The 27,597-nt window shown below is 45.3% G+C and overlaps 1 protein-coding gene across 1 annotated transcript; it reads left to right on the top strand.

Moving 5' to 3' along the window:
* Nucleotides 1–12,354: 12,354 nt before the first annotated feature.
* Nucleotides 12,355–25,757, top strand: LOC124010457 (sodium/potassium-transporting ATPase subunit alpha-1). Its single transcript, XM_046322899.1, has 22 exons — nucleotides 12,355–12,514; nucleotides 17,685–17,801; nucleotides 17,973–18,032; nucleotides 18,948–19,151; nucleotides 19,304–19,417; nucleotides 19,515–19,649; nucleotides 19,746–19,863; nucleotides 20,158–20,426; nucleotides 20,555–20,863; nucleotides 21,269–21,403; nucleotides 21,550–21,742; nucleotides 21,888–22,063; nucleotides 22,148–22,284; nucleotides 22,490–22,640; nucleotides 22,807–22,975; nucleotides 23,066–23,220; nucleotides 23,316–23,439; nucleotides 24,124–24,269; nucleotides 24,377–24,507; nucleotides 24,601–24,702; nucleotides 24,911–25,002; nucleotides 25,500–25,757. The coding sequence occupies exons 1-22, from the start codon at nucleotides 12,503–12,505 to the stop codon at nucleotides 25,526–25,528; spliced, it is 3,078 nt and encodes a 1,025-aa protein (XP_046178855.1). The 5' UTR covers nucleotides 12,355–12,502; the 3' UTR covers nucleotides 25,529–25,757.
* Nucleotides 25,758–27,597: the final 1,840 nt, after the last annotated feature.

Here is a 27,597-nt window from a genome sequence, read left to right as displayed (position 1 = left end):
TAAGGAGACGGCACAAATCATTATTGAGAATGTATTCAGAATTCATGGCCTCCCGTTAGACGCCGTTTCAGACAGAGGCCCGCAATTCACGTCACAGTTTTGGAGGGAGTTCTGTCGTTTGATTGGTGCGTCCGTCAGTCTCTCTTCCGGGTTTCATCCCCAGTCTAACGGTCAAGCAGAGAGGGCCAATCAGACGATTGGTCGCATACTACGCAGCCTTTCTTTCAGAAACCCTGCGTCTTGGGCAGAACAGCTCCCCTGGGCAGAATACGCTCACAATTCGCTTCCTTCGTCTGCTACCGGGTTATCTCCGTTTCAGAGTAGTCTGGGTTACCAGCCTCCTCTGTTCTCATCCCAGCTTGCCGAGTCCAGCGTTCCCTCCGCTCAAGCGTTTGTCCAACGTTGTGAGCGCACCTGGAGGAGGGTGAGGTCTGCACTTTGCCGTTACAGGGCACAGACGGTGAGAGCCGCCAATAAACGCAGGATTAAGAGTCCAAGGTATTGTTGCGGCCAGAGAGTGTGGCTTTCCACTCGCAACCTTCCTCTTACGACAGCTTCTCGTAAGTTGACTCCGCGGTTCATTGGTCCGTTCCGTGTCTCCCAGGTCGTCAATCCTGTCGCTGTGCGACTGCTTCTTCCGCGACATCTTCGTCGCGTCCATCCTGTCTTCCATGTCTCCTGTGTTAAGCCCTTTCTTCGCACCCCCGTTCGTCTTCCCTCCCCCCTCCCGTCCTTGTCGAGAGCGCACCTATTTACAAGGTACATAAGATTATGGACATACGTTCTCGGGGACGGGGTCACCAATACCTAGTGGATTGGGAGGGTTACGGTCCTGAGGAGAGGAGTTGGGTTCCGTCTCGGGACGTGCTGGACCGTTCGCTCATCGATGATTTCCTCCGTTGCCGCCAGGATTCCTCCTCGAGTGCGCCAGGAGGCGCTCGGTGAGTGGGGGGTACTGTCATGTTTGTCATTTATTGTCATGTCTTGTCCCTGTGCTCCCCATGCTATTCGTTTCCCTCTGCTGGTCTTGTTTGGTTCTTTCCCTCCTTCTATCCCTCTCTCTCCCCCTCCCTCTCTCACTCTCTCGCTCTCTCTTCTCTCTGTCGTTCCGTTCCTGCTCCCAGCTGTTCCTATTCCCCTAATCATCATTTAGTCTTCCCACACCTGTTCCCGATCCTTTCCCTGATTAGATTCCCTATTTATTCCTTTGTGATCCGTTCCTGTCCCGTCGGTTCCTTGTATTGTATTCACCATGCTGTGATTGCGTTTCGCCCTGTCCTGTCGTGTTTTTGCCGTGATTGTGTATCACCCTGTCCTGTCGTGTTTTGTGCCTTCATCAGATGCTGCGTGTGAGCAGGTGTCTCAGTCGACTACGGCCTGCGCCTACCCGAAGCGACCTGCAGTCTGTGGCCGCTTCTCCAGTTGTTTTCCCTCTACAAGTCTAGAGGATTTCTGTTATTCCGTTTTGGACTTTAATAAACTCTGTTTCTGTTAAGTCGCGTTTGGGTCCTCTTTCACCTGCATGACAGAAGGAACCGACCAAGGAATGGACCCAGCGACTTCAGACGCTCGTTACACTGCCGTCGAGATCCAAGGAGCCATGCTCGGCAGACACGAGCAGGAATTGTCTGCTGCTCGCCATGCCGTGGAAAACCTGGCTGCTCAGGTTTCCGACCTCTCTGGACAGTTCCAGAGTCTACGTCTCGTGCCACCTGTTACTTCCTGGCCTGCCGAGCCTCCAGAACCTAGGGTTAATAACCCACCTTGCTACTCCGGGCAGCCCACTGAGTGCCGCTCCTTTCTCACGCAGTGTGAGATTGTGTTCTCTCTCCAACCCAACACATACTCTAGAGAGAGAGCTCGGGTTGCTTACGTCATTTCACTCCTTACTGGCCGGGCTCGAGAATGGGGCACAGCTATCTGGGAGGCAAGGGCTGATTGCTCTAACGATTTCCAGAACTTTAAAGAGGAGATGATTCGGGTTTTTGACCGTTCAGTTTTTGGTGGGGAGGCTTCTAGGGCCCTGGCTTCCTTATGCCAAGGTGAACGGTCCATAACGGATTATTCCATTGAGTTTCGCACTCTTGCTGCCTCTAGTGAGTGGAACGAGCCGGCGCTGCTCGCTCGTTTTCTGGAGGGACTCCACGCAGTGGTTAAGGATGAGATTCTCTCCCGGGAGGTTCCTTCAGATGTGGACTCTTTGATTGCTCTCGCCATCCGCATAGAACGACGGGTAGATCTTCGTCACCGGGCTCGTGGAAGAGAGCTCGCATCAACGGTGTTTCCCTGCTCCGCATCGCAACCATCTCCCCCTCTGGCTTTGAGACTGAGCCCATGCAGCTGGGAGGGATTCGCATCTCGAATAAGGAGAGGGAACGGAGGATCACCAACCGCCTGTGCCTCTATTGCGGAGTTGCTGGACATTTTGTTAATTCATGTCCAGTAAAGCCAGAGCTCATCTGTAAGCGGAGGGCTACAGGTGAGCGCAACTACTCAAGTCTCTCCATCAAAGTCCTGTACTACTTTGTCGGTCCACCTACGCTGGACCGGTTCGGGTGCTACATGTAGTGCCTTGATAGACTCTGGGGCTGAGGGTTGTTTCATGGACGAAGCATGGGTTCGGAAACATGACATTCCTTTCAGAGAGTTAGATAAGCCTACGCCCATGTTCGCCTTAGATGGTAGTCATCTTCCCAGTATCAGATTTGAGACACTACCTTTAACCCTCACAGTATCTGGTAACCACAGTGAGACTATTTCTTTTTTGATTTTCCGTTCACCGTTTACACCTGTTGTTTTGGGTCACCCCTGGCTAGTATGTCATAATCCTTCTATTAATTGGTCTAGTAATTCTATCCTATCCTGGAACGTTTCTTGTCATGTGAAGTGTTTAATGTCTGCCATCCCTCCCGTTTCTTCTGTCCCTACTTCTCAGGAGGAACCTGGCGATTTGACAGGAGTGCCGGAGGAATATCATGATCTGCGCACGGTTTTCAGTCGGTCCCGAGCCAACTCCCTTCCTCCTCACCGGTCGTATGATTGTAGTATTGATCTCCTTCCGGGGACCACTCCTCCTCGAGGTAGACTATACTCTCTGTCGGCTCCCGAACGTAAGGCTCTCGAGGATTATTTGTCTGTGTCTCTTGACGCCGGTACCATAGTGCCTTCTTCCTCTCCGGCCGGGGCGGGGTTCTTTTTTGTTAAGAAGAAGGACGGTACTCTGCGCCCCTGCGTGATTATCGAGGGCTGAATGACATAACGGTTAAGAATCGTTATCCGCTTCCCCTTATGTCATCAGCCTTCGAGATTCTGCAGGGAGCCAGGTGCTTTACTAAGTTGGACCTTCGTAACGCTTACCATCTCGTGCGCATCAGAGAGGGGGACGAGTGGAAAACGGCGTTTAACACTCCGTTAGGGCATTTTGAGTACCGGGTTCTGCCGTTCGGTCTCGCCAATGCGCCAGCTGTTTTTCAGGCATTAGTTAATGATGTTCTGAGAGACATGCTGAACATTTTTGTTTTTGTCTATCTTGACGATATCCTGATTTTTTCTCCGTCACTCGAGATTCATGTTCAGCACGTTCGACGTGTTCTACAGCGCCTTTTAGAGAATTGTCTCTACGTAAAGGCTGAGAAGTGCTCTTTTCATGTCTCCTCCGTTACTTTTCTCGGTTCCGTTATTTCCGCTGAAGGCATTCAGATGGATTCCGCTAAGGTCCAAGCTGTCAGTGATTGGCCCGTTCCAAGGTCACGTGTCGAGTTGCAGCGCTTTTTAGGTTTCGCTAATTTCTATCGGCGTTTCATTCGTAATTTCGGTCAAGTTGCTGCCCCTCTCACAGCTCTTACTTCTGTCAAGACGTGTTTTAAGTGGTCCGGTTCCGCCCAGGGAGCTTTTGATCTTCTAAAAGAACGTTTTACGTCCGCTCCTATCCTCGTTACTCCTGACGTCACTAGACAATTCATTGTCGAGGTTGACGCTTCAGAGGTAGGCGTGGGAGCCATTCTATCCCAGCGCTTCCAGTCTGACGATAAGGTTCATCCTTGCGCTTATTTTTCTCATCGCCTGTCGCCATCTGAGCGCAACTATGATGTGGGTAACCGTGAACTGCTCGCCATCCGCTTAGCCCTAGGCGAATGGCGACAGTGGTTGGAGGGGGCGACCGTTCCTTTTGTCGTTTGGACAGACCATAAGAACCTTGAGTACATCCGTTCTGCCAAACGACTTAATGCCCGTCAAGCTCGTTGGGCGTTGTTTTTCGCTCGTTTCGAGTTTGTGATTTCTTACCGTCCGGGTAGCAAGAACACCAAGCCTGATGCCTTATCCCGTCTGTTTAGTTCTTCTGTGGCTTCTACTGATCCCGAGGGGATTCTTCCTTATGGGCGTGTTGTCGGGTTAACAGTCTGGGGAATTGAAAGACAGGTTAAGCAAGCACTCACGCACACTGCGTCGCGCGCGCTTGTCCTAGTAACCTCCTTTTCGTTCCTGTTTCCACTCGTCTGGCTGTTCTTCAGTGGGCTCACTCTGCCAAGTTAGCGGGTCATCCCGGTGTTCGAGGCACTCTTGCGTCTATTCGCCAGCGCTTTTGGTGGCCGACTCAGGAGCGTGACACGCGCCGTTTCGTGGCTGCTTGTTCGGACTGCGCGCAGACTAAGTCGGGTAACTCTCCTCCTGCCGGTCGTCTCAGACCGCTCCCCATTCCTTCTCGACCATGGTCTCACATTGCCTTAGACTTCATTACCGGTCTGCCTTTGTCTGCGGGGAAGACTGTGATTCTGACGGTTGTCGATAGGTTCTCTAAGGCGGCACATTTCATTCCCCTCGCTAAACTTCCTTCCGCTAAGGAGACGGCACAAATCATTATTGAGAATGTATTCAGAATTCATGGCCTCCCGTTAGACGCCGTTTCAGACAGAGGCCCGCAATTCACGTCACAGTTTTGGAGGGAGTTCTGTCGTTTGATTGGTGCGTCCGTCAGTCTCTCTTCCGGGTTTCATCCCCAGTCTAACGGTCAAGCAGAGAGGGCCAATCAGACGATTGGTCGCATACTACGCAGCCTTTCTTTCAGAAACCCTGCGTCTTGGGCAGAACAGCTCCCCTGGGCAGAATACGCTCACAATTCGCTTCCTTCGTCTGCTACCGGGTTATCTCCGTTTCAGAGTAGTCTGGGTTACCAGCCTCCTCTGTTCTCATCCCAGCTTGCCGAGTCCAGCGTTCCCTCCGCTCAAGCGTTTGTCCAACGTTGTGAGCGCACCTGGAGGAGGGTGAGGTCTGCACTTTGCCGTTACAGGGCACAGACGGTGAGAGCCGCCAATAAACGCAGGATTAAGAGTCCAAGGTATTGTTGCGGCCAGAGAGTGTGGCTTTCCACTCGCAACCTTCCTCTTACGACAGCTTCTCGTAAGTTGACTCCGCGGTTCATTGGTCCGTTCCGTGTCTCCCAGGTCGTCAATCCTGTCGCTGTGCGACTGCTTCTTCCGCGACATCTTCGTCGCGTCCATCCTGTCTTCCATGTCTCCTGTGTTAAGCCCTTTCTTCGCACCCCGTTCGTCTTCCCTCCCCCTCCCGTCCTTGTCGAGAGCGCACCTATTTACAAGGTACATAAGATTATGGACATACGTTCTCGGGACGGGGTCACCAATACCTAGTGGATTGGGAGGGTTACGGTCCTGAGGAGAGGAGTTGGGTTCCGTCTCGGGACGTGCTGGACCGTTCGCTCATCGATGATTTCCTCCGTTGCCGCCAGGATTCCTCCTCGAGTGCGCCAGGAGGCGCTCGGTGAGTGGGGGGTACTGTCATGTTTGTCATTTATTGTCATGTCTTGTCCCTGTGCTCCCCATGCTATTCGTTTCCCTCTGCTGGTCTTGTTTGGTTCTTTCCCTCCTTCTATCCCTCTCTCTCCCCCTCCCTCTCTCACTCTCTCGCTCTCTCTTCTCTCTGTCGTTCCGTTCCTGCTCCCAGCTGTTCCTATTCCCCTAATCATCATTTAGTCTTCCCACACCTGTTCCCGATCCTTTCCCCTGATTAGATTCCCTATTTATTCCTTTGTGATCCGTTCCTGTCCCGTCGGTTCCTTGTATTGTATTCACCATGCTGTGATTGCGTTTCGCCCTGTCCTGTCGTGTTTTTGCCGTGATTGTGTATCACCCTGTCCTGTCGTGTTTTGTGCCTTCATCAGATGCTGCGTGTGAGCAGGTGTCTCAGTCGACTACGGCCTGCGCCTACCCGAAGCGACCTGCAGTCTGTGGCCGCTTCTCCAGTTGTTTTCCCTCTACAAGTCTAGAGGATTTCTGTTATTCCGTTTTGGACTTTAATAAACTCTGTTTCTGTTAAGTCGCGTTTGGGTCCTCTTTCACCTGCATGACATGTTATCCTTATTGAACTGTGGGATTCCAAAATAAAACACCTAAAATAACATTCTAAAAAAACACAAGGCTTGTGACACAGATTCAGATGGGTCAGTTGTTTTGTTTTGATGCTGACAACAGCAAGGTTGAGGGAAGGTATGTGAGGTAGGTTTATGATTATATATGAATACTAGGCCAGACAAACAATAAGAGAATGGAAATATGAAAACACTTGGAAACAAACATGTGAAATCCATTGAAGTCAAGCCAAATATGGCTTCAAAACAATGAGTCATACGGAACACATGCACACAATGGTGAAAAGGTATTGGTATGCCAAAGCTATTAGTCAAGGATTCCATCTGGCCGTATTTGATTACCTTCTCTCCTCTGTTTGAACCCCTATCCTCAATTATCTTAAGGGCCTGTCTGACTGAATGGTATTCACTAAAAACTCCAAACTGGATACAGGCTTTATTATCCAGTTATGAATGAGACATGGGTTCATGTTCATTCAAAGTTTAGTGCTTTCTTAAAGGGCAATTCCGCCCCTTTTCAACTTCGTATTCATTATCTCCAGCACCATACCAGAGTCTAATTACTGTATGTGAAAACGGCACATTTATATGATCTGCGGTTAAAAGATAAGAAGAAAGGTCCTATAAAATGCTCTGTGACATCACAGTGTAGGATTAAAAGTAGTGGTTGGAAGCTAAATTATTTTCCAATCGTTTGGTTCTGAAATAATACAATCTGTTCCGTTCAACTGTTCCGTCCAGCAAAATAAAGATCTGAACCGGTTCAAACCCCCAAAAAGTAACGGTGTACAATTGATTTTTGAAATATTTAGCTCAACATTAAATTACTACACCAATCAGTGCGGATAGAGCAGCTTGCTATGGAGGGGGCAAGCCATAGTTATTTACATGCAAAGTACAGACAAGTGTAGGGCATGAGATGTGACTGAAATTTTGCAGGTTGGGAGAGGAGTGAGAGAGGGTGGAGGAGGAAGCTTAGTTTGAAGCATTTATACCTACGGAGAAGCAGCTTCTATGAAGGAACGTTGAATTTCTTTGAACTTCCGAGAGTTAGCTTAACGTTGGACCAGAATTAAAATAAAAACACGTTAAAGCTGATAACTATAGTATCCTTAACTAGCATTGAAAAAGTGAATCCATTCTGAATCCATTCTTCTCTAATTAAAAATCTCTCTCCCTAATTTCTGAATCACACTTGTACTGTCAGTAGGCTACAATTGCCTATGCTTCGGAGGGAGAGGGGAAGGTATCCTACACACACCCCTTTCTAGGGAGTATTTCCTAGCCACCGTGCTTCTACACCTGCATTGCTTGCTGTTTGGGGTTTTAGGCTGGGTTTCTGTACAGCACTTTGAGATATCAGCTGATGTAAGAAGGACTATATAAATACATTTGATTTGATTTGACACACACACACACACTGGCAAAGATTATCAGCTGGCAGGCAGACACTGGAATAAGTTTCTCAGTGACAGAGTGAGGGTGTCACGCCCTGACCTTAGGGTTCTTTGTTTTCTTTATTGTTTTGGTTAGGTCAGGGTGTGACATGGGTGATGTATGTGTTTTTGTACTGTCTAAGGGTTTTGTAGGTTTATGGGGTCGTTTACTATCTAGGAGTATATGTATGTCTATGGTTGCCTAGATTGGTTCTCAATTAGAGGCAGCTGTTTATCGTTGTCTCTAATTGGGAACCATATTTACGCAGCCATCTTCTTTGGTTATTTCGTGGGTTATTGTCTATGTCTGTCCAGTTGCCTGTGTCTGCACTTTTGTATGATAGCTTCACGTTCATTTTGTTATTTTGTATAGTTTGTTTAGTGTCCGTCTTTATTAAAACTATAATGTATTCACATCACGCTGCGCTTTGGTCTCCTCACTTCGACGAACGTGACAGAATAACCCACCAACAAAGGACCAAGCAGCGTGGTAAAAGGCAGAAGCAGCGATCGCAGGACTCATGGACTTGGGAGGAAATTCTGGATGGCGGAGGACCCTGGGCACAACCAGGGGAATATCGCCGCCCCAAGGCAGAGCTGGAGGCAGCGAAAGCAGAGAGGCGCCGGTATGAGGAGGCAGCACGGCAGTGCGGTTGGAAGCCCGAGAGGCAGCCCCAAAAATGTCTTGGGGGGAGGCACTTGGAGCAGTTGGTGAAGTTGAGGGGTGACTCTGAGATTGTCGAGGAGTTATTGGACAGATTGAAGGAGAGTGAACGGAGGGGAGATTATGAGACATTAGGAGTTGATGAAATTGGAGGAGAGTGAAGAGAGAGCTGGTGGTTTGGCGTAGTATGCACGGCATTCGCCCTGAGGAGCGTGTTAGCTGTCCGATGCCACCTGTGTCAGTTCCTCGTACTCAGCCTGAAACTTGTGTTAAAGTTCCGGAAGATTTGATGCCGGCTATACACACCAGGTCTCCAGTACACCTTCACAACCTGGTGTGTCTTGTTCCTGCTTCTCGCACTCATCCTGAGGTGCATGTTCTCAGCCCGGTACCACCAGTGCTGGCACCATGCACCAGGCCACCAATGCGCCTCCAGGGTCCAGTACTCCCTGTTCCTGCTCCTCGCACTCACCCTGAGGTGCGTGTCCCCAGCCCGGTACCACCAGTGCAGGCACCATGCACCAGGCCTATAGTGCGCCTCGGCAGTCTAGTACGCCCTGTTCCTTCTCCCCGCACTCGCCCTGAGGTGCATGTCTCCAGCGCCAGTGCCTGCACCACACACCGACGGGTCGCAGTCCGGAACCTACCAGTCAGTCTTTATTAAAACTATAATGTATTCACATCACGCTGCGCTTGGTCTCCTCACTTCGACGAACGTGACAGAGGGCTTTGTAGAGGCGCTTTGTTACATTTGTTGGACTCAAAATGCCCGGAACGTAAAATATCACTATTAACTGGTTCCCATACTTTTAAAATAATGGTTCTGTTCCAGAACAGTATAGATGGGTTTCCAATCTCTCCAAAAGAATGTGGTGATCAATGGTATCAAAAGCAGCACTAAGGTCTAGGAGCACGAGGGCAGATGCAGAGCCTCGGTCTGATGCCATTAAAAGGTAATTTACCACCTTCACAAGTGCAGTCTCAGTGCTATGATGGGGTCTAAAACCAGACTGAAGCATTTTGTATACATTGTTTGTCTTCAGGAAGGCAGTGAGTTGCTGCGCAACAGCTTTTTCTAAAAAAATTCAGAGGAATGGAAGATTCGATATAGGCTGATAGTTTTAAAAATATTTTCTGGGTCAAGGTTTGGCTTTTTCAAGAGAGGCTTTATTACTGCCACTTTTAGTGAGTTTGGTACACATCCGGTGGATAGAGAGACATTTATTATATTCAACATAGGAGGGCCAAGCACAGGAAGCAGCTCTTTCAGTAGTTTTGTTGGAATAGGGTTCAGTATGCAGCTTGAAGGTTTAGAGGCCATGATTATGTAATCATTGTGTCAAGAGATATAGTACTAAAACACTTGAGTGTCTCTCTTGATCCTAGGTCCGCAAAGACAGATAGTCTTGTGTTCCAAATATGTTTGAGGTGAAGTGCGGAAGAATTGAAGGAATGAATCCGAGACTCGGGCTTATGAGCTGTGGAAGCAGAGGGTTCCAGCAAGGCGCGGATTTCATTGGCCTTGTTAGCCGTGATTTTAGTTCTTCAATCGAAGTCGTGAGAATGCTACTCCCCATAGTTGTTTTACCGAAGGTACCAACTGAAAAGGAACACTGCTGTTTGATGCATACAGTGAAAAGGGAGCAACTTCAACAGAGAGACTTTTTTTTGTTGTCTGGGTTTGCGTATGGGTCAAATGCAAAGCTGACCTTAGATCAGTCTTTAGGCATACCTGGGACAGCTTCATCCTACTGTCAGGGTTTTCCTGTGGTGAAGTAGAGGAGGACCAAAACGCAGCGTGGTTATATTGACTCATGTTTAATCAAAAACGGATAAACATGAACACTACAAAACAATGACCGTGGAAAACCAAAACCAGCCCTATCTGGTGCAAAACACAGAGACAGGAACAATCACCCACAAAACCCAACACAAAACAGGGTACCTAAATATGGTTCCCAATCAGAGACAATGACTAACACCTGCCTCTGATTTTATTTATTTATTTATTTTATTTCACCTTTATTTAACCAGGTAGGCTAGTTGAGAACAAGTTCTCATTTGCAACTGCGACCTGGCCAAGATAAAGCATAGCAGTGTGAACAGACAACACAGAGTTACACATGGAAGAAACAATTAACAAGTCAATAACACAGTAGAAAAAATGGGCAGTCTATATACAATGTGTGCAAAAGGCATGAGGAGGTAGGTGAGGAGGTAGGCGATTGAGAACCATATCAGGCCAAACATAGAAATAGACAAACCAGACGCACAACATAGAATGCCCACCCAGTTCACGTCCTGACCAACACTAAAACAAGGAAAACACATACGAACGATGGACAGAACGTGACACCTACTCTGAGACCAACTTGTGGACTGGTATTTCTTCCCCACTAGGGGGCATTATGCAGATAAAGAGAGAAGCGCTTCCTCTCGCTCGTTCTGTGGGGACAGGAACGTGATAGTTTCCATGGTAACTCATTTACTGGATCAGGCTCACAGCTTGTATATACAATTTGAGATATTTTTAGTTCCATCTTTGAACACACACACACACACACACACACACACACACACACACACACACACACACACACACACACACACACACACACTGTGCCTGAGTGTGCTGCTGTCTGTCCATCTGTCCATCAAGTCTCTCCAAATAAAATTCATGCAAACGCTTTCAAGCAGCTTCTTGAGTATAACAAGTCCTAGATGATACTGTACATCGACATGAATCATGAAGCAAAGTCTTGTGTCTAAAAATATTAAATTCAATATAATTAGTATTTCAAATAGTTTTCTTTGACTTTAGTTGACCTGTTGGTGGTGGGGGAAAAGTCTGTGTCTGGGTGAATGTGTTTTCATTATGTAATGCTCATTATTAACACCATTTTAGATTGTCTTATGGTTGGGTGAAGCCAAAGGGAAAAGTTGATATTTTGGTGGACAATAAAGATGGGTTGTTCTATACTATTCTATTCTACCTCACACAGGTAGAATACTACACTAATTACAGTGACCTATAGACATGTGGTTGAATCTGCCTCTGTCTGGTTCTGCAGTGAAATACCTGGTCCCGTATCCACAAAGCACCTCAGAGTAGAAGTGCTATAATATTATTCACTATGATCTAAAGGACAAACTGATCCTAGATCAGCACTCCTACTGGGGTCCAAACTGAAGGGTGTAGTTAAGACATACAACAGGACCTTGAGACGGGGTTAATGGTTAGGATCCCTAAGTTAAAGAGTTAATCATTTGTAGATGCAATAACCTGCCATCTTCCAGGCTGCCATTATTCTTCTGACAAGGTCACATTGTCCACAAAGTGTTCATGACAGGGTCAGGAGGGAAAGTTTACATCCTACAGGGTTTAACGGCCTGGTTCGTTCCAAGTTTAAACTTCCTAAAGACCAGTGATGGAGTTTACACTAAAATGATCCCTTTCCATAAATGAGGTTAAAATAAGGAATGAAGAGAGAGTGATTGAGAGAGAGAGAGAGAGAAAGAGTGTGTGTGTTTAAATCATGATCATTCTTAAATCTATGTGGAAATGAGTATTCTTAAAGAGGATTGAGGATAGGTTCACCATTATGAATATGACTGGTGAGAGATATTGACAGAGATTTCATCCTAATATGAATAAGGCTGCACAGAATAGACCAAGTGACTTTCCTTCATAAATATTTGAAGTTACAGAGAATAAAGTCCATTGTCACGCAATGGATTCAATCTACTTTATGAAGGCCGATAATCGTAAAACATTCAATAATGGGGACTCCGCCCCTCCATTCTATGTTACCATGGCAAAAAGTGCAGACGTCACGATCGAAAGGAACACTGTATATAAGTATTGGACCTTTTAATGAAACGGGGAGCTTGGATGCGTGTCCGGTAGGAGTGACACGTGTGGATAAGGGCGCATCCAGGGGCAATACATTTTTCAATTCGTTTTAAAGTAAATTGGGATTTGATTGTTCAATAAGTTTTTTTCCTCCACAAACTGCAAACATGGGACGTGGAGTAAGTGCGCTTTTTCTTTCCATCTTCACATTCCAGCTCCATGAAATGCTAATGTAGCCTAATTTACGCAATTCTTAATTGTAGGCTACTTGTCAAAAGTGGTATTGATTTAAAAAATATATATAATACAGTCGAAGTTGTTTTGAAATTATCACATGTACGTAGTTGGCCGCATTTTTCTTTTTCAAAATGCCTGCGATGGGAGCGTGACTTCCGCATTTTGTACGCTGAACAAAAGTTACTTTCATAACGTGTCTTGATCGAGTGTCAATTAGCGTTAAAAATGTGGTGTTTTTAACATTGATACTGAATATCCACAGGTTGGTTAGCTTGGATCTAGTCGCCAAGGAGAAAAGCTTGTAAACGCTACGATAGAATTGGCGGTGTAAGATACGTTTGAAGATTGATACAATGTTTATTTTCATCAAAGTAAACTGCCGCCAAGGTGGCTACAAATGTAGCGTGGTCTGTTTAAATTCGAGTTGCGGGAAGTGGAGGCAGACATACTATCTTGTGACTTCTGTTACTTTGAGATAGACGGCCATACAGAGTCTGTAGTCCACTTCTGAATATAAGTGATGGTCTTTCATGGTGACTTGTAACCCGCTTGACTGAATTTTGTTCATCAATGAGAAATGTAGGAAATGTTCAGGTTAGTTGCGACTGTAGGCTGTTGCGAAAGTCTGTTCTTCATAAATTGAATAATAACCGTAGTCCACCCCAATCACAATATTAACCATGCGCCAAAGTCGTCAGTGTTTATTTTTTTTGTCATGCTCGTTGAAAGAATATCGCTTTTATGTAGATGACCTACATTGGAATAATTCACTTTGGCTGCTTAAAATGATAGTTCTGGATTTGAGCAGGATGCCCTTATCTACTTCCCCAGAGTTAGACAAACTCGTGGATCCCATTTTTATGTCTACGTTCAGTTTGAAGGAAATTTCCAACTAGCGTTAGCGCAATGACTTGAAGTATATGGGAACACGCTAACTCTAGTTAGCATTGGCTCACGAAAATACCTCGTAAGTTTCGTAATACTGGACGCAGAGACCCAACAATGGTATCCACGAGGTCATCTGACTCTGGGGGAAAATACCGAACTGTTCCTTAATAACATTTTGAGCAACTGCAAAATCTCGTTAAAAAAATAAATGTATTCCACATAAGGCTTAATTGTTGTATATGGATTTGGCATATGGTTGTGTATGACATTTCTTGTGTAGCCTACATTCTGCGAATGTTCAGATAGGCCTACAATGTGTCTTTGGGAAGACCTACATCAACTACAGCCCTCATGTATTAAAGTCACTGCTTTTAAAAAACAAACAATAGTTTTATTAAATTTGAATCAACTATTGGGGTGATTTTTATTTGATGTTTTATATATATTTTACAGCTACCTACCTGTGACTCCTGTATTTGGGTACTGTATGGCAGACTGGTGGGATATCGGGGAGGTTAATAGCATCATATAAAAGGCTCGCCACTCCCTGCTGGGCAACAGATCACACGGGCACAGTGATAAATGATGCATTCACAGCTACAGTAAGAGAGGGGTGACTAGAGAGACAGATTGGTTGTATGATGTGAATGCAGAGCAGCAAACCTCCATGTTTTGGATTCTTTCCCTGTATGGTGGTGAACACTCTGCTCTGCCCCCACCCCTCCTGTCCTCTTCTCAGCGCTCTGGTCCAGTACACGCACAATAGGCACAGATGCTTGGACAGCCGGACTAATGATTTCCAGGAGACCATAGGGGGGGGGGGGATGAGGGTGGCATAGGGCTGGAGGGACCAAAGGGTTGGTTAGAGTGGTGAGGTGTATATGGAAGGGAGACCGCTGTGAAGATGAGGCACCAGTTGCTGCATTGTCATCATTGTTCATAGGCTCCTGTTCAGGGGGAGCTGGCAGATTTAAAAAAAAAAAAATTTTGACAAACTTATTGAATAGTAGATGGAGGAAAAAATCAGTTTTTCTGTAATGAAATGGAAAATCAAGAGGTATGATAGTATTCAACTGCTCACTGTCAACAAATTGAAACGCCCAAAAGTTCCTTCCCGAAATGGAATACTATGGCTATTGTTTCCATCTCTCAAAATAAACTGCGATGATCTGAAAACAAGGCTGTTTTCCTGTAACGTTATTAGGGCACATTCTTTCTTTGTTATTCCACTTCTTTTCTCGCCATCTTTCATCAAGGGGGGGGGGTGTCATTTGTTTTAAAGATTCCACCACTGAGTGTGATGGAAAGTGGCTTGTGGAAAATCTCCATTGTAAACAAATGAGGCCTAGAACATGTCCAAAACACGGCCTTTTTATATGGTGAAGTAATTGGGGGATTATTTTATTTCTCTCCAGTGTTCCATCTCTGAGCTACTATCAGGTTGTGGCCTCAGCTGACCATTCTTTCCCCCAGGGGTCCACTGTGGAACCAAGAGACCTGCTCTCTAGCGCTCTTTAAAAAAAAAATGCTCTCTCTCTACTGAGGATTTCACATTCTTTCCACTCCACAGTCACTATGTATTAGGCATCCCTTTTGTCACACGCCACCCCATCTCTGTGACAGAGAACACATCTCACCCCCACTGCCCCTTTCTCTCTCCTGCTCGATCTCCCTCTGCTCGTTTGGCTTAGCTGCCAAACGAGAGTACCACACATTACACCTTCTGTTTCCTCCACTGTAATTTCTATTCCAACTGCCATGGGAATTGTAAAAAAATAATAATAAAAAAACGTTTGTCCCATAGGCCTACTCACAATAGGCATTTCGCAATAGCCATGTGCGTTCTGTTCTAACCTACATTTCAGACTAGTGCAATAAAGGAAGTTGCATCCCATTTGATTCGTATTCTGCTTTTAACTGTGGTTCCTGGGGTCTTAAGGAGAAACCCAGGCATTCACCATCTTTTGTTCTGTGGGAAAACCGACTCTTCCAGTGGACGTGGTGGGAGTTTTAAATGCGTTTCTTGTGAATAAATGAACTTTTTTCTAAACTGGAGAGAAAAGGGGGAGGAGAGTAACACGTGACTCGGTCCATTCAGATATCCGAGAGGTGTGGTTATGTCGCCTGTAGCAACGGTGCAAAGTCCCAGGGCGAGGAGGAGCCAATATGCTTGAGTGAACAGCTTTTGTATTTGGCACACGTACAGGAACAGAAGCAGGAATGGTGTTCACAGGAATTCGACCCTGGCTGTAAAATATGCACCCGCTCAACCGTCTTTTATGAACTTTTGTTGATCTGGCGGTGGTGTTGTGTTAGCGTAAAAGTGAGAGGCCCCTCGTCTCACTGAGGCTCTGTTCTGTCTATCGCTGTTGTTTTTGAGGACAGTTGTTCTTTCAAACTTTCTGTCCTCTTGGAAAGAGATGTCTTGCCGGCTTCACCCCCTTCTCCACCCACCCTGCGTTCTTGCACTCTCTTTCACACATAGTTGTTTCTCTTTCTGTCCCAGACTAATTACACTCACTCCCATATGCAACGTTCATGAGAACAACGATTATGCAGTTCAGAGTAGTATATTCAACTATTGGAGAAATGGTATGCAGCCATGTTTACCACAGTGGTGGTGCTCCCACTCCCAGATCAAACCATTACAGTAATCCCATATAAGAATGCGGTAAGCCTGGTATCTTAAGTGTTTTGCTAAGAGGGTCTGAATAAATTCAATGACTGTACAGTTTGTCCAAAATAAAGTCACTCTAAAGATATATTTCTCTGCCCCATTTTTTTTATTCTTGTTTTTACATGGTTCTCTATGGAGGTACAAAGCCTCATTTGTTCTCAGGCTTGTAGTGGGACAACTGTTGTTTTTGCATGATTGATCTTGTGAGAGATTCCACACAATTGTTGACATCCACACCTTTTTTTACGGTTTTCAGTGCAGTAGCTTCCTGTTTTGTTTGAGAGACAGCTGAGTAATACTTCCATAACAGCATCCTCCCTTCCTTGCTTCTTTGTGGTAATAACGGATGTGTGCACTATTGGGAAAGTAAAAGGGATATTTTTAAATAGTATTAGTGGGGGGGTGAATTTCCAAGAAGGGCAAGTCTGTGTTTGGGTCAAATCAAGAGAAGCATGTAGAGCTCTCTCCCCCACAGCCAAAACACTTCTGAACACCAGTAGAACCTGGATAATTTATGCTCGCTAACTGCCTTACCGATGTTTATCTGGTACTGTGCATTATCCTGTTGCCGCAGTGTCCCAACACTCTCCCCTTTTCAGCCGTCTAGCTGACGCATTCTTCAACAGGTCTTTGTCCTCTTCCCAAAAGTGACCGATTTTGATAATGGAGAAAGGGAAGAGTGAATGAACAATGTGTTTGCAGAAGGTGAGGTGCCAGGGTTATTTTGGACATTCACAATGAGATGACTCCAGAGGAAGAAAGTTCTGTGTGTATTCAAGACAACCGAGCCAATGGTGTGCATCTTTCCCCTCTGGAGAGTTCATTTTGCCCCTATTTTGGACAAAGTATTGTGACAGGGCCTAATAGTCTCACATTCCTGGATTGCAGTGGAGTATGTTGAAATGACCCTCAGCCCCACCCCTCCCACAGCTCTCCTTATTGACGCAGTTGTGCAAAGTGACGGTCTGTGACATGATTGTTCATTAAGCATTCCTCATGAACTTCACAGATGCCATTTTCAAACATCTGAGTTTCTTCTGCTGAGTAGTGAAAGTAATTGTGCTATCTAGCACAGGTCGTAGACTCTAAAAGGTGAAAGCCTACCGTGTGATAGTTGTGGCTGTCCCTTTTGGACTGTCTTTGTACTTGTTGCACCATACCTGTCTAGGTCACGTTTGTTTTGTAAATGATAACTGGGCTTACGTTCAGTAGAACGATGCTACATCAATAACCCACAAGTTGTTTGGTGACTTCTGGTAATTCATTTGTAATGGAAAAGTAGCATTTTTATCCTTTATTCAAATGAGCGAGTCTCTCATTGACTCAATGAATTACCTTTCAAGAGTTGGGCCCCAGACTTGGGTTTTATTCATACCTCGGAAACACTATGGGAAACTAAGCAGATTCTGCGTCAGGGGCTTGAGTTGGGTGAAGATTTTATTTTCTCGGGCAGAGCTCTAAAGGGCCTCTTTCTACCTATTTTATTATATGTTAGTATATATATTTTTTCTTCTCTCCTAACAATCTCTTCTTGACCTCCTCTGTAGGAAGGACGGGAACAGTATGAGCTGGCGGCGACCTCTGAGCAGGGAGGCAAGAAGAAGAATGCCAAGGCCATGAAGAAGGAGAGGGACATGGATGAGTTGAAAAAGGAAGTTGATCTGGTGAGTTGGCTTCTCTCACTTTCATTCTCTTTCAGGACCTGGGAAGTTCATCTTTAAATCACAAGTCTTGGTCACTCGTGTGTGTTGATGTCACTGACTTGGTGTCAAGCTTGGCGATGCAAGTAATGCAATACGATTGTCAGTGACATGTTCCTAATCTCTGTCCCATAGGATGACCATAAACTGACCCTGGATGAGCTCAACCGCAAATACGGCACCGACCTTAGTAGGGTAAGTCTGGAGCTTCACTCATTTTCATTTCAGTTGGCGATTCATTAATCTCCCCTGCACTGTTTTCTGTTAACAAATTAGTTGTTTATCGACCACAGCTGGAAGGCAATTCAGCTCGGTTCTCCTCAATTTGAATAGTTTCAATTATTGAATAGAAAAATTAAGTCAAGTGATGGACTTCAAAGTTCTGCACAAGTTATGGGTTTCGGACTCTTGGGATCTCTTCCAATTATTAAACCGTGGAAGAAGGGGGTCATCAGGCTTGGATGTGACAAATATCCAAGGCAATACGACAGCTGCTTTATCCCTCTTTTACATCCATACAAATGGACTCTTGATCATGATTGAGAGATCAAGGGGAATAGTAGATTACCGCCTCCAAACCTTGCAGCGCAGCCGAGTGGTCCTTTTGAATAATTCACAAGCAGCAGGCTCATAGCACCTCAACCCAGATTTAGGATGCGCTCAATCCCAGCAGAGTAGATGGCACTGTTTTCATTGTTTGCAGCGAGTTGCCTGGCAACTGTCAGCACCTCGACTCTCTCCAGAGCCCCATTGACTTGTTTCTCTGTTCTCTGCCTTATGTGAAATTAGAGTTATGACTTGGCCCTGCAGTGTCTCTGTCTGCCACTGACAGACCTTGTAGAGAGATATTATTGTGTTGACAATTTGCTTCCTCTCTCCTTATCACGTGCCGTGAGAGAGAATCTCAAGAATGGAGGGGGGGGGTACCTAGATATGCCCGACTATAGCAACATGCTTGATTTAAAAAAGCAAGGGTCAATAATGGTATACCCTTAAAAGGTTGGGTGGGAGGGAAGCACCCATTTATTTTTAAATTAAGTATCCTCCTACAGCATCTTAATTTGAGGTCTTGACATGTAAAGTAACACAACCAATTTTGTATTTCCTCAGGGGTTATCCAGTGCTAAGGCTGCCGAGAACCTTGCCCGTGATGGCCCCAATTCCCTGACCCCTCCTCCCACTACCCCTGAGTGGGTGAAGTTCTGCAAGCAGATGTTTGGCGGGTTCTCCATGCTGCTGTGGACTGGCGCTCTCCTCTGCTTCCTGGCCTACGGAATCCAGGCAGCCATGGAGGATGAGCCGGCCAATGATAACGTAAGATTCCAAGATGAAGAATGTTGATTTTTATTGACATTGTGATGGAATTGAAAGCAGATGATGCTTGGGTTTTGTAGTTCTTTTGCACTGGTGTTTGTGCGGGGGAGTTAACTTAATTTTAACACGTTCTGCATCTTTGTCCCACACAGTTGTACCTGGGTGTTGTACTCTCTGCTGTTGTCATTGTTACTGGCTGTTTCTCCTACTACCAAGAGGCCAAGAGCTCAAAGATCATGGACTCCTTCAAGAACCTGGTCCCACAGGTACTGGCTGTTTTAGAAACACTTCTTTTTGAAGGCGTTTTCTTTTCCTTTATTGTTACATTTAAAGATGAATCTTGTTGTGTCCTCTACCTTGTAGCAAGCCCTGGTTGTCCGTGACGGTGAGAAGATGAACATCAACGCTCAACAAGTGGTGGTTGGAGATCTGGTGGAGGTGAAAGGTGGAGATAGGATTCCCGCCGATTTGAGAATCATCTCTGCCAGCGGTTGCAAAGTGGGTACTTTAAAATCCCCTTGCTCCAAATACGTCACGTTCCACCCATGTCCGTGCCAGTCATTATTGTATTAATCTAATTCCCTCCCCACTTAGGTGGACAACTCCTCCCTCACTGGTGAATCTGAGCCCCAGACCCGTACTCCGGACTACTCCAATGACAACCCCCTGGAGACGAGGAACATTGCCTTCTTCTCTACCAACTGTGTTGAAGGTACTTTGCTCAGATGAAAAACAAACCAAATAAAAATAAATTCTGCCCAGGGACCACAGATTTAAAAAAAACAAACAATGGCAATCTAGCTAAATCTGGTGCAAGGGCATGTTGTACATGGTCCCTGGCAAATAAATAAAAGAAAGCCCAGTCATGGTTTGTTATCTTTGAAGTCCTGTTGCTGTATAAATGATGTCCACCATTTCTGAGTTTGAATCAATGTCAACTGCTGTTAAACAGTAGTCAATATGATGGCATGATTGTTAAATGAAATCTGCATGTTATTTCCTGCAGGAACTGCCAGAGGTATTGTCATCAACACTGGTGACCGCACTGTTATGGGTCGTATTGCTACCCTCGCCTCTGGCCTGGAAGTCGGACGTACCCCAATCTCTATTGAAATTGAGCACTTCATCCACATCATCACCGGTGTGGCCGTCTTCCTGGGCATGTCTTTCTTTGTCCTGTCCCTCATCCTCGGATACTCATGGCTGGAAGCTGTCATCTTCCTCATCGGAATCATTGTCGCTAACGTGCCTGAGGGTCTCCTGGCCACTGTAACTGTGAGTACGGTCTTTCGGGAGTGTGTGTCTCTCTCTCCCCCCAAACACTTCACATATGGCTCCAGAAACCAGTACATTGCCAATTTTGTTCGACAGACATGTTGAGTGGCTTTTGGCTTTCTCCGTAGGTGTGTTTAACTCTGACTGCCAAGCGTATGGCCAAGAAGAACTGCCTGGTGAAGAATCTCGAAGCTGTTGAGACCTTGGGCTCCACCTCCACCATTTGCTCTGACAAGACCGGAACCCTGACTCAGAACAGAATGACCGTGGCTCACATGTGGTTCGACAACCAGATCCATGAGGCTGACACCACAGAGAACCAGAGTGGTACCTCCTTTGACAGGAGCTCTGCCACCTGGGCTGCCCTGGCTAGAGTCGCTGGCCTGTGTAACCGTGCCGTCTTCCTGGCAGAACAGAGCGGTATTCCTATCCTTAAAGTAAGTGTCTCATTTCCCCAGAGTGAATTGACAACAGTATACACATGGAGCTATCGACAGGAGTTCAGCATATAAAGCTGCTGAAAAGGCAGCCTCATATTGCCTCAGCCCTCGCAATCCCCTGGAATATAACCTCTCCTTCCGTTAATCATCTCCCCTTGGACTAGCTGTGATTACCACACTTAATTTTACCCCTTATTTTCAGTTTCTCTGTCACTGTCTGAGCCTGGTAGAAGACAAAATCTACAAAGATTTCCTTTACATTAAATCTGTTTAAATTGATGGAGGGCATTTTAATGTCTTAGGCCACATAAGGATATACCAGGTCCTCGGAAGTGCTAGTGTGTGAAAGAATGTGCGGCATACCACGTCCACTTCATCTGCCTACTCGTTTCCCTCTAACAGAGAGATGTGGCTGGTGATGCCTCAGAGTCTGCCCTGCTGAAGTGTATTGAGCTGTGCTGTGGGTCTGTGCAAGGCATGAGAGACCAGTACACAAAGGTTGCTGAGATCCCATTCAACTCCACCAACAAATACCAGGTAGGTTAATGGCACGATAGCACCATGCAACACGAAATAAGGGGATACATTTGAAAACCCTTCCCTTTAGCACAGAGATCAACATTGTTATCCCTACTCTGGTAATCTGTTTTCAAAATGGCTGCTCCTATAATTTTATCCTTTAGCTCTCAGTTCACCTGAACAAGAATGAGGGTGAGTCCAAGCATCTGCTGGTGATGAAGGGAGCCCCTGAGAGGATTCTGGACCGCTGCTCCACCATTTTGATCCAGGGCAAAGAACAGCCTCTGGATGATGAGATGAAGGACTCTTTCCAGAACGCCTACATGGAACTGGGTGGTCTGGGAGAGCGAGTGCTAGGTAATAGTCATTTATTTCAGTCATCACTAGCCAATACTACTGTATTTTCTTCCATCTGTGTTGTCAAATGATCCAATGTGAGGTGTAAAATTGCGCTTTTGCTCCTTATTTCAATTCACATTTTCACAATTTTGTATCCGTCTAGGGTTCTGTCATTTCCAGCTCCCTGATGACCAGTTCGCTGAGGGCTTCCAGTTCGATTGTGAAGAGGTGAACTTCCCAACTGAGAATCTGTGCTTCGTTGGCCTAATGTCCATGATTGACCCTCCCCGTGCTGCTGTGCCTGACGCTGTGGGCAAGTGCAGGAGTGCTGGAATCAAGGTATGGCAATATCATACTATACACAACACTCTTCAGTCAATCCACATAGCAGCCACTGTGATCAGACCACTCCTCTTCCCTTAGGTTATCATGGTCACTGGTGATCATCCCATCACTGCTAAAGCCATTGCCAAGGGTGTGGGCATCATTTCTGAAGGAAATGAGACTGTTGAAGACATTGCTGCTCGTCTGAACATTCCAGTCAATGAAGTTGACCCTAGGTAATACAACAAATATTTAAGTTCTGTTATTGGAAACTGTTAAACTCCTGCAGTTTCTCTAAAAAAAAATCATTTTTGAAGGCCTTCTCCCAAAGATTTCATTCAGGCTTGAATGTCGGGTACTTTTCATGAGTGCTTATAGACATTGTAGAAATGTCTTCATATCAATGGGATTTTCCATAAATAAAGGGTACATTTTTCCCAGGGATGCCAAGGCCTGTGTGGTCCATGGCGGTGACCTCAAGGACCTGAGCGCTGAACAGTTGGACGACATCCTGAAATATCACACAGAGATTGTGTTTGCCAGAACCTCTCCTCAGCAGAAGCTTATTATTGTGGAGGGCTGCCAGCGCCAGGTAATATTCAGCTCAACTTAAAGACACTAGGCCTATCTCACGAGAGGTAAACAGAGTGACTGTAGCGTAGATAAATTCCTTTAAAATTAAAAATGTGTTTACACCAGTTTTCTCTCTCTAGACTTCTCTCTACATAGACTCAAACACCTCTCCTCCTTATCCACAGGGTGCTATTGTAGCTGTGACAGGTGATGGTGTGAACGATTCTCCTGCTCTGAAGAAGGCTGACATAGGTGTTGCAATGGGTATCTCTGGATCTGACGTCTCCAAGCAGGCTGCAGACATGATCCTCCTGGATGACAACTTTGCCTCCATTGTGACTGGTGTTGAAGAAGGTAGAAGCAGCATTTCAGTGGATTTAGAATGGATGGGGTTCCTTCTATTCTGCATTATTTTCACCAACGTTATGCATGTACCTTTCCTAGGCCGTCTGATCTTTGACAACTTGAAGAAGTCCATCGCCTACACCCTGACCAGTAACATTCCAGAAATCACACCCTTCCTCTTCTTCATCATTGCCAACATTCCACTGCCCCTAGGAACCGTCACCATCCTCTGTATCGACTTGGGAACTGACATGGTAAGGAATTTGTGTATTTAAGATGTTTTTTCTTCTAAATCTTTGTTTACCGTTTAGTTTTATTCTAATTGTTGAAATCGTCCTCAACTTTGCAGGTCCCCGCCATCTCCCTGGCCTACGAAGCTGCTGAGAGTGACATCATGAAGAGACAGCCCAGAAACTCCAAAACAGACAAACTGGTGAACGAAAGACTTATCAGCATAGCCTACGGTCAAATCGGTAAGACCGATACAAAATACAAAGTATTTTCATTCTTAGATGAAAGATTAACATCTCATACACCTCAAACTGGATTCTAACTCTTAAGTTGACTGGGTGGTTTTGGGATCAGCTGGAAGTGGGGTATGCGCCAGAAATAGCCTCCATGGTGATAAGAGAAGGGGTCTCTGAGTGATTATGGGATGTCTCTGGCTCAAGAGTTTCACACTTTGGTGATGGAGCCAAAAATAGGTTTAAACCAGAGGTTTCCACGTGAGCGGGACTTTCCTTAAGAGGAAACACTGATATGGACAGCATTCACATACGGTTGCATCATATCATGGGTCGCAAACCTCTCCCACCAACGTGATACTCCTTGGGAATCACTGTAGGGTGGCAGGTAGCCTAGCGGTTAGTGTTGGCCCAGTAACTGAAAGGTCGCTGGTTCGAATACCTGAGCCGACAAGGTGGAAAATCTGTCACCACCCCCTTGAGCAAGGCAGTTAACCTTAATAAGCTCCAGGAGCACCCGACTACTATGGCTGACCCTGTAAAACAACACATTCTCCTGCACCTATCCGGTGTATGTGACAATCAAACTTTAAAATTTTTTTTATGGAGATTGATGCAACATAGAAAACCAACAGACAGAATGACATGGATAGAATCTGATACAAATGCACCCATCGTATCCCCTCTCCACAGGTATGATCCAGGCTTTGGCTGGGTTCTTCACATACTTTGTGATCCTTGCTGAGAATGGGTTCTTACCCTCTAGACTGCTAGGTATTCGTGTGGACTGGGACAACAAATTTTGCAATGACCTGGAGGATAGCTATGGCCAGCAGTGGGTGAGTATGCAGACACCAATGTGCTTTTCACAAGCCTTGTTGATTGTAGATGATTAGCTGACTGTGTTTTGACTGTTTCTCCCTCTGTTGCTGACTGTTTCCCACAGACTTATGAACAGAGAAAGATTGTGGAGTTCACCTGCCACACAGCATTCTTCGCCAGTATTGTAGTTGTACAGTGGGCTGATTTGATCATCTGTAAGACCAGGAGGAACTCGGTCTTCCAACAAGGAATGAGGTGGGTTCAGTGGCCATTTTGAAGAGCATCGGATGTTAGTTTTTGTTGTCAAAGAAATGACTTGATTTTAAATGCTGCTTCTGTCCTCCTCAGGAACAAGATTCTCATCTTCGGCCTGTTTGAGGAGACCGCCCTGGCTGCCTTCCTGTCCTACTGTCCTGGGATGGGCATCGCCCTCAGAATGTACCCACTCAAGTAAGTAAAGATCCTTCAGTTAGGTAAACTTAATCTCTTAAATTATTTTTTTTTTTTTGTACCAAAAATACTTAACTCTAGGAGGACTTCTATTAAGCTTAGCTATGTGTTGCTTAAAATGTTAAGGTCTGTTCTTGGTGCACTCTGGTCTGGAGTCATTTCAGTTCTGTTATTTTTGTTTTATGTTTTGTTTTTCTTTTCTCCTTAGACCCAGCTGGTGGTTCTGCGCTTTCCCATACTCTCTCCTCATCTTTATTTATGATGAAATCCGAAAACTGATCATCCGACGCAGCCCAGGAGGTGAGGCTAAATCCCTTTAGTTATTACTGTGACTATCTGTAGTACTTGTTCATACAATTCTTAAGGTCAGTTTGGCTCTCAAAACCACAAGCTTTTCCCTCGTTCTCAGGAAGATCGTAAGGCTGCATATTTAGGTAGCTTTACTATCTGGCAAACAAGCGAAGTCAGTAAATCTTTAGTGCATCTGAAAAATATGCTGCTGCTTAGTCAGTGCAAGACAGTGGACACAGACATGTTTGGGAGTCTAGTCCATTCCATTGACAACTGCTGATGTAAAAAGGGCTTTATAAAATGCATTTGATGTGAGTAAACCGGTATGCTATCAGAGACCATGTTAAAGACATCGGTCACTTGACTGTCTTCCTCCGTGATCGTCTGAACTACACACAGATAGTTAACATGAGTATTGTTTATGTATGCTACAGCCTTCCTTAGTCCACCTGTTTTAGCAGAGGTAATTGATCTCTAAATCCTGTTTTCCATCTTCTCTGTTTTAGGTTGGGTGGAGAGGGAGACGTACTACTAGAAAGCATCCCGTTTGCATCGCTCAAGTTCTTGCATGGTTGTCTTGCTGCTCGGAATTTTAAGTTCTGTAAAATGTGGATGTGTTTTTATATAGGGAATGCTTGATACTAAAACACTGAGATCGAGATGATGAACCAAGACATTTTACATTGTGTGCCTTGTTTCTGGAACAGGACCAATTTTATACATGTTTTTAACAGTAATATAAATAAACTTTCAGTCAGCTCCCACTTTGGTGTGTATGGTTTGTGCATGTGTGCTTGCACGTTTCCTCATTGCAACTTGGAGACTTTCCAGAATAAACACAGAATCAACAGATCTTCAGGTCCTTCTTTTCCTATCCTTCCTGGAGATTCTCTCTACTATCTCAACCATGAGCACTGCTATCGGTGTGCAGTCAATGAACACCAGCTAGTTGTTCACTGTCATTGTAGTACAGAATGTAGACTGTATTTCATGTCAACTTTTGACTCATTCACAACACACACTTTGTTATCCATCTACTGCCTGACATTAAACACTAGCAAGCCTGTGTCAGAGCAACCTTCTATCAGAAGCACAAGGCAAGACTTATCAACTGGCAGCACTTGAGTATTAACCCTGCTGATAACATTGTGGCTTAATATGTATATTTCATTCAAACCCACTGTATAACGCTTACAGTAGCAATGCTCTCCTGTGGGTGGGTGTTTACAAATATATATATTTTTTAAATAAAATGGCTATGGAATTCCTGATTCAATATCCACCCACTAGTGGTGAACCCCTAGTCCTACTGACGGCATGATGACGAGAAGGAGAACTCCTGATTTCTCTGAACATCCCTATGTAAACACTGCAGGTAGCCTAGTGGTTAGAGCGTTGGACTAGTAACCGAAAGGTTGCAAGATCGAATCCCTGAGCTGACAAGGTACAAATCTGTCTTTCTACTCCTGAGCAAGGCAGTTAACCCACTGTTCCTAGGCCATCATTGAAAATAAGAATTAGTTCTTAACTGACTTGCCTAGTTTAAATAAGAATTAACCGCTAGTTTGAGTTCCTGCCATAGAAATTATGGAAGGAACAACCACTTCTGCAGCATTGTCAACTAAAAACATGTAGATCTACTGCAGGCTATATTATCTACAGCTGCAACCAGATTTATCAAAATAAGAAGCTAAGCTACCTACTGTTCAGAAAACATTTGATAACTCCCCACTCAGACTGAGCACACTACAATTGAACCTAGCTTGCTAAAGTAGGCATTTCACATCCCTTCTGTCTGTGGAATAGAAGATGCTTGAGACTAAAGTACACACAACATCCCATCCACAAGGAAAGAACTGTCACAAGCTCACAATCCCCAAGCATGGGGTGTCAGTGCACAGTCCAGTTTTGTCAGTCCCAACCGGACTTCATGTCTGGGAAAAAAAGGTGGATAAATGAAGATATCTTACTCAGGCTTTGCCATTGATTTTATTTTTCACAGTCCACACCAATATGATAGCAGCTGGGTCTGCTTAGTTCATTGACTGTTTATGAACTAGAAACAATTAGGGAGTGGAATGTCTCTCTTCCGTCTCTGGACAGGCTGCATGACAGCGTGTGGGTTGACAGTGCTGCGTAATCCCCATACCTCCCTTACTCCCATAGTACGGCCTATGTGGCTTCATTCTCCAAAGCCAAAGTTTGTCATGCCTCAAATGTGGCCTATAGTCGAGCTCCATATCCCACGGCATCTGTTGTGTAAATGTCTCAGGATTCAAATTAATAGGAAAGATTGGCACCACTGAGGTGAACTATCCTTTAATGTAAAGTGAAAAAAACGTTATACTTACGGAAAGAAGTTCAATCTCCCGGGAGTGCTTCTGGCAGGTCTTTAGCAGGTCTGGAAAGAGGCCAAAAACTGAGAGGGGTGAGAAGAGTGAGGCTAGAAATAGGTAAAACATACATGGCTAGAAATTCCACTTGATTTAACAGACCTACCGAAATGTCAGCCAACCACGTTCTTGCACTGAAAAACATACTGAATTATACACTTCCACACGGAACTCTGCATTCAATGAATGAGAATGACCATTCTAGATTAGC

This window comes from Oncorhynchus gorbuscha, linkage group LG23 (genome assembly GCF_021184085.1).
Source record: "Oncorhynchus gorbuscha isolate QuinsamMale2020 ecotype Even-year linkage group LG23, OgorEven_v1.0, whole genome shotgun sequence".
NCBI lineage: Eukaryota > Metazoa > Chordata > Actinopteri > Salmoniformes > Salmonidae > Oncorhynchus > Oncorhynchus gorbuscha.
This window is presented reverse-complemented; position numbering and strand designations above follow the sequence as displayed.